The following is a 15,753-nucleotide window of genomic DNA, read 5'->3' as shown; positions in this document are numbered from 1 at the left end:
GGACAAACTTGGAAAATACCTGTAACGAAAAAAGTGAAGTAGTGCCACAGCCATTTGGTGAAGGCAGTGTAGACAAGACTGTATCTGAATTCAAGAAAGCTTGATATAACATAAGGTCTCTAAGGAAGAGGAAGAGATAGCAGATGGTATGTATAGGCATACTGGACCAAACCAGGATGTTTATAATCTGCCAATGCTAAACTGATAGAGTAGAGACAAACACAAGTAGATGGTTTGAGGACCTTCCACTATCTTTAAATGGGAAATATGCAAAATGAAAGGATGACTTTATTCTCTAAGTGACCATATGTCCTGTAAAACCCAGAAGAAAGCTAAAATGAAATATGAGAGGCTTCAAGGCAGTTGGAAAAGAAGGGAAGACATGAATAAAGCATGCCTGCTAAGGCAGCTGAGTGATTGGGAGCTTGGTAGACAGGACTGACCCTCAGAGAATATGAGAGCGCTGATATATCCCCATGGCATCTGAACAATCTACTGTATGCCTATAGAGAAGGCTTCTTAAAGTCTGAAAAAGAAAACACTGTATAACACTACAGCCATTGAGAGTGATTGTCTGTTAAGTTCTTAAAACACTGTATAGCATCATAGCCATGGAGTAAAATGCTTGAAAGGAACTAAGATATTATGGTCAGAATTGCAAAGTACCAATCAATTGACTCTTAGACAATGTAGTCCTATTCACCAGGGAATGAGAAAGACAGAAATTTACTCTATGCCTATAGAGGAAGTTTCTAAAGTTCTTAAAACACTATAATACTACAGCTATTGAGGAAAATGCTTGAAATGAATTATGATATTATGATAAGATGTAGATTTTCCACCAGGCAATGAAAATGACTGAGCACCAGATAAAACACGTGTTAACAGCCCCGTGATACATAGAAAGTTAAAACAAGAAAAGCTTGTTATATATCCATATATGAAAGGAGCCCTTTCAACCAAATATTGCCTGCTGATGTGATGTGCATTTTAGAATATGCCTTTCAGCACATACAAAAGTATACTCATCTTGGAGCTGAAGTGCTCTATGAACTGCAGCCTTACCTTCAGCAGAGAGATCCCCGACTGATAAGACGGAGGGAGAAACAAAATGGCCGCCGTTCACGCCACTGGCCCCGTGGCGATCGTCGACAGCGCGCCCGACACCTCCGAACAAGCGGAGCCCAGTGGAACGGCGAAGAAACAACAGCCGGCAAAAAAGGCCCCGAAAAAAAAAAAACCGGAGGCAGCACCGGACCCGAAGAAACCTTGAAGGGAGAGCAAAATTTACACGTTCCGGCTGCGTGAACTGCGCGACGCTGACCGACAGCAGCTGTTTGAACTTTTAAGCCATATCGGAAAAAACAGGTGGCCGCGCTTATGCGGTTCGCACCTTTTTTTTTTTTTTTTTCATTTGTTTAAACTGCCGCCGCCAAAACGCAAGAAAATGGAGGAAATTAAATCTGACGAGAAAAATCGCTGTTTAAAGTCACAGACACTGAATTATTTTCTTCTGTTTGTCTTTTTTTTTTTTTTATAACCCCTCAATCATAATAAAACACTGGAGCTGCCTGCTCGTTAGAAGTCTGGGGAAAGAAAGGCTGCTTCTTTGAATTTCCTTTTATTTGATTTAATTCTTTTAAAGCAGCTACCTGTTAAAAGTGGCTGCCTCTCCCAAAGACGGTACACCTTTCCAGAGAAAGGGACGGCCCTTCCCTGCTAAGCCAGGGAGATGGGGAGGAAGGGGGGTGGACTCGAGACACCCGAGTTTAACACCCCCGAGGCTGTCAAAGAAAGAAGAGAAAGGAAACCCTGTCAAGCCTCTAAATAAGATTCCAGGCACAGAAGAATTATCACAAATATCTGTAATATCTAAAGAGAAAAGGAGAGAGACTAATGGGCTCACTTCCTACCTGCTGGGAGACTGAGAAAATACTGAGGCTAAGGTCACATGGCCAGGGCTCCTATTGGCTCTCTAGAGTCAGAGTTTTTTCTCAGTCTCCACCTGCTGGTAGGCGAGCACAACCCATCAGTCCAATCCTGGTCCGGTCCGGAGGGACGCTAAGGAAGTACTTCTTACCTAGACATACTAGCTGTTTGGGAAAAAAAGAAAACCTGTATGAAAGAAACTTTCAGTTCTGACCCTGCTAGCTGAAGCCATGGCTACTAACAACAGTGTCTGAAAGGAGAAAGAAACCTTAAAGGAAACACGATGATTTTGAATTATCGTGCAAAGAAGAATAACACCCTGTCCATCTGACAACGTCACTAAGGCACAGAGGCTAAAAGCTGAGAAGAGAATACTGCAACTACAAAAGATGCCATCCTGCTTAGCAAGGCTGAATGCCTGTCCCAGACTGAGAGCATGCACCAGCCTGAGCAAGAGAGAAACAAAGAGGCCGGACTGGGGAAGAGAGAAGGTCCTCTAGAGAAAACAGAAAACCCCCCGGCTCCATAAAAAGTCAAGATGACAACCTAAAAGGCAGCCTGGTATATCTGCAAGGAAAAAAACATAAGGGTTACGCCCCTGAGATCCAAATATCTAAGCGAAATGCCTGACCTGAAGAGAAGGCCACCATGCCATTAGGGGATGGCATGCTACAGGGCTGGTCAGATGGTAGATCCATACAAATGACTCCCCTTGAATAAAACAGACATCAGCCATGAAATAAACCAAACGTCAGTGCGGATGTGAACCCACCTAGGAGGCAGGACGACTAGAGTCAGAGTGAGAACCGAAGCTGGGCCTCCCCGATGACATCTCACTGCACTGATCGCTAGATTACCCCTTAGGCAGCTTACAGAGAAAAGTGAAAAACATGCAAAAATAAAATGACATACATGTCATTCGTGTAAAGGGGGGCACTTGCAAGCCCTGTAAAAAAACAGAATGACCAGATAGTAGAACTGTCCGAGGAAAGGATGTAACTTCAATACACAAGAAGACCAGAGACCTACCAGGGGCCTCAATATGTAGCCTAAGAAGGCAACAGACCTACCAGGAGACCAGACCATTCTGAAAGAACATAAGCTAGAAACAGTCCTGCCAGAGAGCAGGATTGAGTCTTTGAAGTAACCTAAGATGCTAACAGTCCTATGAGTCCAGAAAGAGCATTCCGGACTAACGTAACATGGCAACAATGCTGACCAAAGACAGAGTGCTCAGAATAAAACGCTAGCCCTCAGGGATACCTCCTTGCTCCGAGAGCGACTGACAGTCCCCTAGTTTCAATGTAAAGAGACCACATGGTAATCCTGAAAGCAAACCGAATGCCAAGAGCCAAGAAGGAAAAAATTAAGTTGCAAAGTAAAGAGACCACATGGTAGTCCTGGAAGTAACAACCAAATGCCTGGAGGAATGTCCTACTCAACTAATGCCAAAAAGAAGAACAGCAGTCTCGGGGAAAAAAACAAAAGGGAAGCTGCAAATGCTTCAGAACACAAAAAGATAAAGAGCACGGGAGTGCAGCTCATGAGACTGCAAAAGGCAATTGCCCAGGGAAAAAAATCTTGCAACTATGTCGCACGTAACCCCAAAATATTGTGGAGACTGCGAAATATTTAGACGACTCTTGGCCACCAGTACTAGGCATCCTGAGAACCATAAAAATTGCACTTCTCGGTCTGCGACTTGCTGACTTGTCGACAAGAAGTATTTTTTTTGTTGTTTTTTTTAAATAGCTAGCTGACTCGTCATGAGTGAAGAAGAATCTCCCCTTTTCTGAGGGGTACCATAACTATGATGAACTTTTAGAGACTGGAAAACAGTGTTGAGAAGGGACATTATTGCGCATTGTGAGCTGGTCACCCTTCCAGGACCCAGCCCGGGCGGACCCTGCTTAGCTATCCTTCTCAGAAACTCTCCTAAGAGAAATATGCAGAAAAGTTTGTATCAAAAAATGTGCTGCACGAAGCTTCACTATGGATCGAAGGCTTTCATGAAAAAGACTTGAGACTTTGAGAACGCTCTTGACAGCATTTAGAATTGAAATAGGAGGAAGGAAAATTCCTTCTTAGGAACTAGGTTCTTGTGATAAAGATTTGAGACATTGAGAGTGCGCTTGACGGCAGTGAGATTCCAAATAGGAGGAAGGGAGATCCATTCTTAGGAACTAGAAATTAAAATTGCATTCGGAAGAATCGAGAGAGAAAATGGTCTAAGATCCAAGAGTCTATGTAGGGAGACCCCTACTTCACATGCCTTGCCGTGAGAGTGATAGAGAAAGGAGGCAAAATGAAAAGCATAACCATCTAAAAATAAAACCGCAAGAACTCTCTGGACAGAGCAAATAAGAAGATGACTGTCATGTAAGAGTAGCCTGCAACTATGATTTCATGACACAAAGTTAAACAGGTGAGAGTGGCATGTACCTTTGATAACATCCTTACTGCCCCCATGCCTGTGGAAGAACAAACGTATAGCTAACATATAGGAAATATCCTGGTATGGAAAGCAACCTTTCGAAAAATGCTATAACAAAAAAAACACAACTGTGAACTACCTTCCCACAGACATTGGAGCCGACTCTGTGGGTGCTTGAGCACCCCCAATATTGAGAAAAACTCATGTATATGTCCAGGGAGGGGTCATTTCCATTGGACTTAGCACCCCCAATAATTTTGAAAAGTTGGCTCCTAGCCCACAGACAAACGCCACCCGAGATTATAAAGAAACAAACATCAAACAGGCTGGCCAAGTGATGTATATATAGTGGGACACAGACATACAGGAGTCCCAGATAGAGAAATAAATTGCTAAAACTGGGACCTGCACCCAGTTCTGTAGCCCACCTTTTGATGCTGCTTTTAACTCCTAACCCTTATTCACTCTGTTCAGAACCCTTATTTTAACCTGCTCACTTTAAAATCTCCTTATCTCTTGTTTGTTCTGTCTGTCCTAATGAGATTGTAAGATCTGAGGAGCAGGGACTGTCTCTTCATGTTCAAGTGTACAGTGCTGCGTTTTTCTAGTAGCGCTTTAGAAATGATAAACAGTAGTAGTAGCAGCTTCAGAGACTGTAGTGCTGACTACTAGGCTACAGCAACCAGTTACTCAACATTAAAAACATAAAAAGCAAAGAAATGACCCCCCTAAAGAACATAGGCGACTCCTGAGAAAGATCAGCCCCAAACGACCCGAAGACGGCGAAAGAGAAGGTCCCGATGCACCCCCCAGCGGCGCACAATATTTACAGGAGCCGGAAGAGGAGATCCCCTGACTCTGGCATACAGCGCAGCGTCTCAGCTTCTTGGACATGACGGTAATGCGCGTGCACACGCGTACCCGATTCGCGCCAAAATCACTTCTTTTTTTTTAAGCTCTGCTCCGCCGAACAGACCGCTAAGGGAAGAACACAAACGGCAGTGCTAAATAAAATACAGCTCAACTCTAAAAGAGGGCTGAAAACAAAATGCTGCCGCTTACTTTTTTTTTTTTTTTACACAGCTGACTCACAGCATTCCCATGCAAACAACGGAGCTGTCTGCTCATTCAGTCAGTGGGGACAAGTTGACTTTAATTTTTTTTTTTTTTTACACCTAAACTCCTCCAAATTACTGCTGCCTCTTTTTTTTTTTTTTTTTAACCAGCTAGATAATATAGACACCCAAAACAGCAACCAGAGCTGCCTGCTCGTTAAAGTAATGGGGAAAACTCCGCTGAAGAGTAATAGAACAACACAGAGCTGTCTGCTCGTTAGAAGCTGGGGGATGTAGCTTGCTCCTTAAAATGCTTATAAGATTTAAACTTCCTATACTGGTGGCCTCTCCCAAAGACATACACCTTTCTAAACAAAGGGTAGTCCTTCCCAGCTACGTATGGGAGGTGGGGAGGAAGGGGGGAGGGACCCGGAGACATCCGAGTTTGACACCCCCAGAGGCTGTAAAAGAAATAAAGGAAAAGAAGTCCCTACCTGACCAGCGTGTAACAGAGAATTCCTAGGCACAGAAGAAGAGGTAGCAATGTTGTTGTTGTTGTTATTAACCTCTAAAAGAGAAAGATAAAGAGAGAGACTAATGGGCTCGTCTCCTACCTGCTGAGAGACTGAGAAAATACTGAGGCTAGGGTCACATGGCCAGGGCTCTCATTGGCTCTCTAGTCTTAGAATTTTCTCAGTCTCCACCTGCTGGTAGGCGTGCACAACTCATCAGTCCAATCCTGGTCCGGTCCGGAGGGACGCTAAGGAAAAACAGTTGCTTTGTGCTCTGACAGACTAATAGGCAAAACCACCTAAGGCAAGAACGCCCTTGAAGACGTTTTATCTCTGGACTGCCATAAGAAATAGCCGCCTTTTAAAAACATTTTTTAAACCTCGTTGCTGATGCCTAAACGCCTCAAGGTTACAGAACGAGGTCTGTAGCCGAGGTCAAGCAGTCCTCCAGAGGAAGAGCACAGGAGGAGGGACCCGGCCACCCGGGTGTGACACCCCACAGGGAATAAGAAGCCCCTTAGGACTTACACCCTGTAATAGAGATCCAAGTGTGGGTTCTCTAACATTTACAACCCAACCTAGAAACCCCAAACGGGCCTATCAGACTGAGTACACTGCACACATCTACCCTCTGCTGAGACTGAGAAAATACTGGTTAGTAGAAGGTCTGCACAGGCTACTTGTATAAGAAGTTTTAATGTTCTCAGTCTCCCTCTGCTGGTAGGAGTGCATAACCCACGCGTCTTGAACGGTCTGGAGGATTGCTGAGGAAGTATGCTGGTGCTCACTTTAAAGACAGCCACAACAGCCCCTGCTCTACTAGCAAAGCACAGGAGCCACCCCAGGCAGAAATCCAGGAGCTGAGAAGCGACGTCCATACCTGCTGGGAGATAGAGATATACTGAAGGCAGATGGGGGCTGGGCGTCCAGGAACACCATGTGCTTTCAGTGTTCTCTATCTCCACCTGCTGGTAGGCGGATACAACCCATGGATTCATTTGCTGTGAATGAGAAGTAATGGTAAATTGGCTGTGGTAGCTTGACAAAAGGGCCTAAGGTCTGCTTGTTGGGCTTATTACCTCAAAAAATTCAGTAAGAGCCAAGGGTAAATTAGGCCTTACCTGCTAATTTGCTTTCCTTTAGTCCCTATTTACAGATGCCGCTTGAACCGAGGCCCCGACGCTGACAAACGGAGCAGCACCGCAAGCGCTCAGACATCGCAAACAGCTGATCACAAAAATAAACAACAGCCCCCGAAAACGAAAGTAAAAGCGCTACTCAGGCAAAATTACCAATGGAGCTGCCCTGCTTGCTCAAATAAAATCACACACACCACTGCTGAGAATCACGGAGCCCAAAGCCCGGATCCTTTTTTTTTTTTCCAAACTCAGACTTTTAAAGAGTAGCTGCCTCTCCCTGCCTCTACAGATCTCCCCACAAGGAGCTGGCGGAAAATCACAGGAGTCAGTCTGTCCAGACAACAGACTGCTACTTAAAGCATCCCAACAACAATCTCATGCTTTCTTATCGGGGAGGGACTCGACCAACCAAGTGTGGCACCCCCGGGGCAAAAAGAGACCCCCACGGACCTCAGCCCCAAATAAGCAGGTTTTTTTTTTTTTAACCAAACGCACAGGAGAAACTGAACCTTTTAATAAAAAAAGACAATAGAGAAGAAAATGAATGAGACTGAAGGACTCACCACCTTCCACCTGCTGGAGACTGAGATTACTGGATCTTTCCCTGGCTGGCAAGGGCTCTTATTGGCTCGCTAGAGTCACAGTTTTTTCTCAGTCTCCACCTGCTGGAAGGCGTGCACAACCCATAAGTCACATTCTGGGCCGGTCTGGAGGGACGCTAAGGAAGAGAATGGTTAAATAGGGACTCATGGGAGCTCAGAGCACCATTATCAGCAGCTGGAAACAAATTGCCGATATTTAAGCTTCCATATAAAGTACTGAAAACTTGGACCTGATTCTAAATTCTGTTGAGTATTACTATAAAACAGAATATAAATAGGAGGGGGGTTATTTTTATCATGACTATGTTTAAATTTATATTTAGGGGGTTCTCTTTATATTATGATTTTGTGTTATTTCAATTTTTTCTTTGTATACCACTTTAACACTTTGATATTAGGCAGTATACCAAGTTAATAAAACCAATCATGCAAGTAGCAGAATTTGCAGTCTGTGCACCCCTGACATGTCTCATGTAGAGTGTTCAGCTTCTGAGATCAGTCTGCACCATCTAACTAAAAACATACCTTCCTGCTTCGATTATGTTCAATGGACCTGATGTGTTGCTGCAGAATCCCATGCTGCATTGGGATGAAGAGATCACATGCAGTACAATGAGCTGCTTCCACTTTTCTCACAAAATGTTCCATAGGAATAGCTGGAGAGATAAAAGAAACCGTTGGCATAAATTAATAATATCACTGCCATAAAAGAGCCTGATCAATATTTCTGCTTTTAAGGATCTCTACTATTGCACCATAACTATGGGTAGCTGAAGTAGCCCCAAGGAGAACGAGGCCTTGGCCATTAGACCAATAGTACAAGTCAATTCTGAAAGTCCCTTCCCCCATACACACCTCTGGTGAGATCTTGATCTTTGAATATCTGCTGGATTGCTGCATTAATATCCTCGACTGCCTTACGACGCTCCTCAGTCTTCTTGGTTTTATTGGTGACATATTCCTGCAAAGAACAAGCACAATGACGAAGGGGAGGGAAAAGGACCAAGATGCAAAAGGAAACATTTACATTTTTAATTATATTTGAGTTACTTGCCAATTTCCTTTTCTCAAGTACTGCTAGACCAATTCAGATGCATGGGCTCCCCTATCAGCAGATGGAGACAGAACTAGATTACCATCACCTTTTGTCTCCATCTGCTGATCAGATGCATAGGTATGTGTCTTTGACTAAAATATTCTTCATCCAGCTATACCAGTTAGATCCATAGATTTTTGTATCTCTACCAGCAAATGGAAAATGGAGGAATACTAGGTAAGGTTGTGTCAGCAATCTATCTGCTGGTAGCAGAACAAAAGCCTACGTTTGACTGGTCAATACTGCACAATTGGCAGGTCCTAAACTAAGTTTCACTTTTCAACTACCAAAATACACCAAGACATAAATCCAAACTAAATATGAATACACACTAGGTTGCAGAAGATTAACACTATGTATGAAGTGTTCTGCCAGCTGTGGGCAAGGAGAGAACTGTACAATATTATAAGTTTTTCTGTAAAGTTAGCTGGGTGGTGGGCCCATTCAAAGGGTCCTGGGAAGAACAATATGGTGCTGCAGAAGTACTGCATTGCCTCAGATTAGACCATAAGAATGCACAACAGTCACTGTCATCTTCATGTTTCAAAGCCAGTTCATCTGCAGCAGCCTTGTGTTAACTGAGCAGATTTTAGCTCAAATGGACTTTGATCCTGGGGAACTGGATTCAATTCCCAATGCAGCTCCTTGTGACTCTGGGCAAGTCACTTAACCCTCCATTGCCCCAGGTATAAATTAGTACCTGTATATACTGTGAACCGCTTTGAATGTAGTTGCAAAAACCACAGAAAAGAGGTATATCATTTCCCTCTCCTCTCTATGCATCTAGTTATGTCACAGGTCCACATTCCTTTTCCAAAGGCCTTAAGACTCCTAGCACTGCACAGAGTACATTTTAAATTGTGCTCTGTTTCCATATAAAATACAGACACCTATGTAAAGAAGCGTCTTCACACCTAACATGAGTACACTTGGGTGAAGACAGTATAAAAACTCCACAAGACCCACCTGTAAGAAATCTGCAGTCTGCTGTGGAAGTTTGGTTCCAACAAATTTGAAATGCTCCTTGTGAAACACACTGTCCAAATGATTCTTCATCTGGTCCTCATAGAATGTCCGAAACTTACACAGCGAACACACAAACTGAATTCTGGACAAGAGGAAAAGAAAACCAAGACACTGTAAGAAGAAATTAGATCTCACCTGCTAATTTGCTTTCCTTTAGTCCCTCCGGACCGGTCCAGGAACTGACTGGTGGGTTGTGCACTCCTTCCAGCAGGTTGGAGACTGAGAATTGTGACTCTAGAGAGCCAATAAGACCCCTGGCCAACTAGCCTCAGATTCAGTATAAAGTAACAAAGCAGAAGAATAAAGAGAGAAAGAAATCCCCTCCCCCTCTGTGCCACCGGAGTTCTGAGCAGCCGTTCTATGTAAATTGTAATGCAGTAAAGGCAAGACAACAACACCCCTGTGCCAGTCAGCCAAAGAATAACAATGATTTATGTACTACTAGTAAAAAAGGCCCGTTTGAGAGCAATGAAACGGGCGCTAGCAAGGTTTTCATAGTACTGTGTATGTTTGAGGGAGTGTGTGTGAGTGACTGTGAGAGAGAGAGTGACAGAGTGAATGTGCGAGTGTGTGTGGATGATTGAGGTACATAGGTGTGTGTGAGTGAGAGATATGCTCTCCGTGCATGGCACACAGTGTGGTTGTGTGTGTGTGATATGTAGATTTTGCATTTGACAGTTGTGTGTATGAGGCAATTTGTGAGGAAGGCGGCAACTGGATTTTTTTTTTTTTTGGGGGGGGGGGGGGGTCTCATGGCGTCTGTAGGTGTGTAAGAGACAGATGTTGAACTTTATTGTTACACTTTCTGTAAAGAGGGGTTTGGGGGAGGGAGTGTGTGTCTGAGTGAGAAAGACAGATGCTGTGTGTCCATGGCAGTGTGTGTGTATGTTGGTGTGGGGGGTTTGGTTTGTTGTTTGTTTTTTTTTTTTTTTTTTTGGGGGGGGGGGAGTTTGTGAGTTGCATGAGCAATTATTGGTGCCATTTTTGTGTTGGGGGTTTGTTGGGGGGAGGGTACCGAAGGCTGTTACCCCCCCCCCCCCCCAAACAAAATGTGAGTCACATACGGAGAGCAGGAGCATGGGCATCAAAATGGCTTTCTTCTGTCAGCGATGTTCGTCTTCTCCTTGCTGCAGTGTAAGTGACCGGTTCTGGCTTCATTGTCCTCCCTTGTTCCGATGTAGTTGATTGTGATTGCATTCTTGCAGGTCGTTGATTGGTCCTTCGTGCGTGTTACGTATCGTTCCGTCTCGTTCCGTTGCCTAGCATTGTTGCAGATCGTTGATTGGTCCTCCGAGCATCTTACGTCTGGTTGCATTGTCTACCAACATATTGGCAATGGAAGTCCTTCCTTATTTCGTGCAGGTCAAACGGGTGACCGATTCGATTTGCTGAGTGTCACTGCTCCGCCCTCAACATCATCACGTTGTGACGCGAGGGCGGGGCAGACACTCGGACAAAATTTGATCTACACCACTTCACATTTAGGACGTTGGGAAATTTGAGGCTTCATTAGAACGTTGGAGTTGCGAATTATGTCTGGATGGGGCGTGGCTGAGGGCGGGTCTATGAGTGAGGGTGAGTGGTGCTCACAACCTAGCCTACCAACAGTACAGGGCTACAGTGCCACGGAGTGAGCTTCAGAATGTTGGAGGTGAGAGGAGGTGAGAATTATTTATATAGATTTTCTTTTTTTTTCTTTTAATATATAAATGTTGCCAAATCGCAAACCACACAACAGCTCTAATAATGAACCAAAACAGTAGCCAAAGAGAACACACTCTTTCATACTATTTACACAGACATGTGCGGGATCTGGACCGGTCCGGAGGGACTAAAGGAAAGCAAATTAGCAGATAAGATCTAATTTCTCCTTCCTTAGCGTCCCTCTGGACCGATCCAGGAACTGACTGGTGGGAAGTAAAGCAGTAATCCTAAGGGAGAGACCCCAGCAATCCTGCCGTGAGAACCGTTGCCCCGAACACCACTTCTTGACGGCACTGCACATCCAATCTGTAATGCTTCGAGAACGAATGCGAAGACGACCACATTGCTGCCTTACATACGTCCAAAGGAGGAACAAAAAACGTTCCACCCAAGAAGCTGCTTGCTCCCTAGTAGAATAAGCTTTGATCCCCTGCGGAACTTGCTTGCCTGAAAGAAGGTAAGTGGACTCTATAGTTTCCTTTAACCACCTCGATAAGAGTTGGCTTAGAAGCTGTGAGACCCTTACGGGATCCCCCAATAAGGAGAAACAGACGGTCCGAATGCCTGAAATCTTCCGAAACTTTCAGATAGTGTCCGAGAATCCTTCCAACATCAAGAGATCACAGACTGCGCTGTTCTTTGGAACCCGAAGAAGAACCTAAGACTGGCAAAACTACAGAGACATGAAAACGGGAGACAACTTTAGGAAGGAACAAAGGAACCGGACGCAATACCACACGCTCTTTACAAAACTCCAAAAACGGCGGCCTACAGAAAAGAGCCTGTAACTCTGACACTAGCCTGGCCGAGGCAATGGCCACCAAAAATATCGTCTTGAGTGTTAAATCCTTAAGAGAACAAGCCGCCAAAGGGAGGCCGAGTAAGAATAGACAAGACCAAATTAAGATCCCAAGCCAGAAACGTAAGTCTCGAGGGAGGCCGCAGTAGACTTACCCCTTTTAAAAAAAACGAGAAACATCCGGAATACTAGCCAAGGACTTGCCCTGAGAGCGACCCCAAAAACACAGCAAAGTCACGACTTGTACCTTAAGAGAAGCAAAAGCCAAGACCTTTTGAAAGCCATGCTGTAAAAAATCCAACATCTCAGGCACCGAGGCTCGTAAAGGAGAAATGTCTCTATCAGCACACCAGGCCTCAAAAATCCGCCAAATTCTGAACTAACAACGACGAGAATGAAGCATGGTAGAAATGACCCTTGAAGAGTAACCCCTCAATCGCGCGCTCTCTCAAGAGCCAAGCCGACAGCCTGAGAGGAAGAGCAACTAGAAGGCGCAATAGATGTGCGTACCATGGCCTGCAAGGCCAATCTGGAGCTACACTACCTTTCACGCGTGCGCCTCAATGCGTTGAATAAGTCTTCCCAGGAGAGGTCACGGAGGAAATGCATATAGAAGACCCGGAAGCCACGGCTGTAGAAGAGCATCCACACCTTCCGTTCAAGGGTCTTTCCTGCAACTGAAGAAGCGACTTGCGTTGACATGAGTGGCTAAAGATCCATGACTGGCCACCCCCACTGGCCTATCACTTGAAAGGCCTACGATCCAAAAGACCACTCTCCCAGATCTAGGAGGTGGCGACTGAGGAAATCTGTTTGCTCGTTTTCCGTTCCTGCCACATGCAATGCCGAGAGCGATCAAATGAGCTTCCGCTCATGACATGAGTCTCGATGACTCCCTGCTGTTTGACATACGCTACCGCTGTCGCATTGTCCGAAAGAATGCGAACTGAGTGCCTTTTACTAGGGAAAAAAATGCCTTCAGAGCTAGACCGATCACCCTGGTTTCCAGAAGGTTGATCGACAAGGACGTCTCCGGAGGAGACCACAGACCCTGAGCAAACTGTCCCAGGCAGTGAGCACCCCAGCATCTGTCATTATCACTGTCCAGCTGGGCAGATCCAATGGCATGCCCTTTGTCAGATTGGGTGTCCTGAACCATCAAAATAAGTTGCTGCGTTCTGACATCTGCAGAGGCAACCTCACATGCAAGCAGTCCGTCTGAGGAGACCACCAGGACAGGAGAGACTTCACGTGCGCCTTGGCCCAAGGCACTGCTTCTATCAATGCCGCCATGGAGTCCAATACCTGTAAATAATCCCGACCACACGGGACCTGCCTGCGTGGCAAGGCCTGAACCTAAGACTAGATCGTGAGAATCCTCGCCTGAGGGAGAAATATGTGACCTTGTGCCGTGTCAAACAAAACCAAGTACTCCAGGGTATGAGACATCACTAACCGACTCTTGGCTGAGTTGACCACCCACCCAAGAGACTTCAGAAACTGAACCACTCGATTCATGACTTAAGACTCTCATGGTATGACTTTGCCCGAATCAGTCGTCCGGATATGGATGAACTAAAATGCCTTCCCGTCTGAGTGCCGCTGTGACTACCATTACCTTGGTGAAAGTACGCGGAGTTGTGGCTAAAACGAAGGGAAGCTCTCGAAACTGAAAATGCTGTCCCAGGACTGCAAAGCGGAAGCACTTATACCCATGCCCAATCAGAATATGCAAATAGGCTTCCGTCAAATCCAGAGCAGTCAGAAACTCTCCGGTATGGACTGCCACTATCACTGAGCACAGTTTCCATTCGAAAACTGGGAACCCGAAGCGCCTGATCGACTGCCCTGAGATCTAGAATCGGCCGAAAGGAACCTTCCTTCTTTGGAACTAGGAAGTAAATGGAATAATGACCTCATCTGTCCTCTGATGGAGGGACTGGACAAAGCCTGCAGCTGGAGAAGTCTTGTACTGCTCCCGCCTTTAGATGAGATTGGCAGGGAGACTCTAGGAAGGCATCGGAGAGAGGATGAGCGAATTCTAAGGCATACCCGTCTCGAATAACCTCCAAAACCCACTGATCTGACGTAATTTGGGCCCACCTCTGAAAGAACAGAGCTAAACAAGCTCCTACTGGAACCAGAGGAGAGGCCCTCGCACCTTCATTGGGCTGGACGGGTTGCGGACTAAACAGCCTGAGTCCTTACCTCCTCAACGGAACCCTCAAAAGGAAAGGTTCCTCTGGAAAAAACGAGACCACCGAGGCTGAACGTCTCTGATCGAAAACGGACATCCCGTCCTCGTCTGAAACCAGAATAGCGTTGAGGAGCTCTAGGATGATCTTCTGGCAGACGAGGCACCTTGGTGTCCCCCAAACTATTGACCAGTTTGTCTAACTTAGGGCCAAACAAAAAGGAACCTCGAAAAGGGAACTTATTCAATTTAGACTTAGAGGCCGCATCCGCAGACCAACCCCTCAGCCACAGAGAACGAGCTGACACCATAAGGGCCATGGATTTCAACAATGCCCTCAACAAGTCATACGAAGCATCTGCTAAAAAAGCAGAGCCCGTCTCAATCTTGGCCACCTCTGCATCAATTGAAGACAAATCATTGGAAGACCTGTCCAAAACTCACTCGGCCCACTTAAAGCTCTAGCTAGCAAAGAGCCACAAATAGCCGCCTGCACAGCCAGGAAGGAGACGTTAAAACTTAGGGCCTCCACCCTACGATCCTGGACATCCCAAGAGCCGTACCTCCATCTACAGGAACTGTATTGCGTTTTGTGACCGCTGACACAACAGCATCCACCACCGGCACCTTCAGAAGAGATCTTTCAATATCTGGGACTGGATAAAGGCACATCATAGACCCTGCTAGCCTAAAGCTAGAATCCGGAAAATCCCACTGAGCCTGAATGATATCCTTAATGTCCTGGTGCATAGGAAAAGTTTTCCCAGGGCACCTAATGCCTTTAACTAGCAAATCAACCTTACGTACCTCAGGAACTGCAGATTGATCTTCTTCAAAATGCAAAGTATCCGCCACTAAGGAAATGAGTTCCTGGAGAGCCTCCTTGTGGAAAATACGAACCACCAACGGATCGTCCCCTGGGAAAGAAGAATCCATCCCTGCTTCAGCGGAAGCCGAGTCATCCAACTGTGACTCATCCAACACATCCATTTCTTCCAATGCGGACATCTCCAAATCCTGATCTTCCTCAAGGTCCCCGTATTCTCTAACTCTTTTTGCAGGAATCCGATGTCTGGGAGCAGCATCACCCGAAGGAACCAAAGGAGAGCCTGCCTGCTTTAAGAGAAAAGCCTGGTACATTTGAAGAACAAATTCTGGAGGGAAACGTCCCTCCTGCACACCTCCTGAAGAGAAAAGCACTGCAGCAGCCTGCCCATTTCAGAAGAACCCAAAGAAGGCTCAACTGGCCCCGCTGGAAAAGAA

The 15,753-nt window shown here is 45.6% G+C and overlaps 1 protein-coding gene across 1 annotated transcript in view; it reads right to left on the bottom strand.

Moving 5' to 3' along the window:
- Window positions 1–15,753, bottom strand: part of LOC115466128 (A-kinase anchor protein 8-like) — a 90,894-nt gene that overhangs the window by 22,509 nt on the left and 52,632 nt on the right. Inside the window, exons 9-11 of the mRNA XM_030197176.1 lie at window positions 9,734–9,875; window positions 8,527–8,632; window positions 8,197–8,327 (exon numbers count right to left, since the gene is read on the bottom strand). Of these exons, the coding sequence (XP_030053036.1) occupies window positions 8,197–8,327; window positions 8,527–8,632; window positions 9,734–9,875 (379 nt within the window). The remainder of the gene's footprint in view (window positions 1–8,196; window positions 8,328–8,526; window positions 8,633–9,733; window positions 9,876–15,753) is intronic.

Source organism: Microcaecilia unicolor, chromosome 3, assembly GCF_901765095.1.
Source record: "Microcaecilia unicolor chromosome 3, aMicUni1.1, whole genome shotgun sequence".
Lineage (NCBI taxonomy): Eukaryota > Metazoa > Chordata > Amphibia > Gymnophiona > Siphonopidae > Microcaecilia > Microcaecilia unicolor.
The sequence above is the reverse complement of the archived record's forward strand: the minus strand, read 5'-3'. Positions and strand labels throughout refer to the sequence as shown.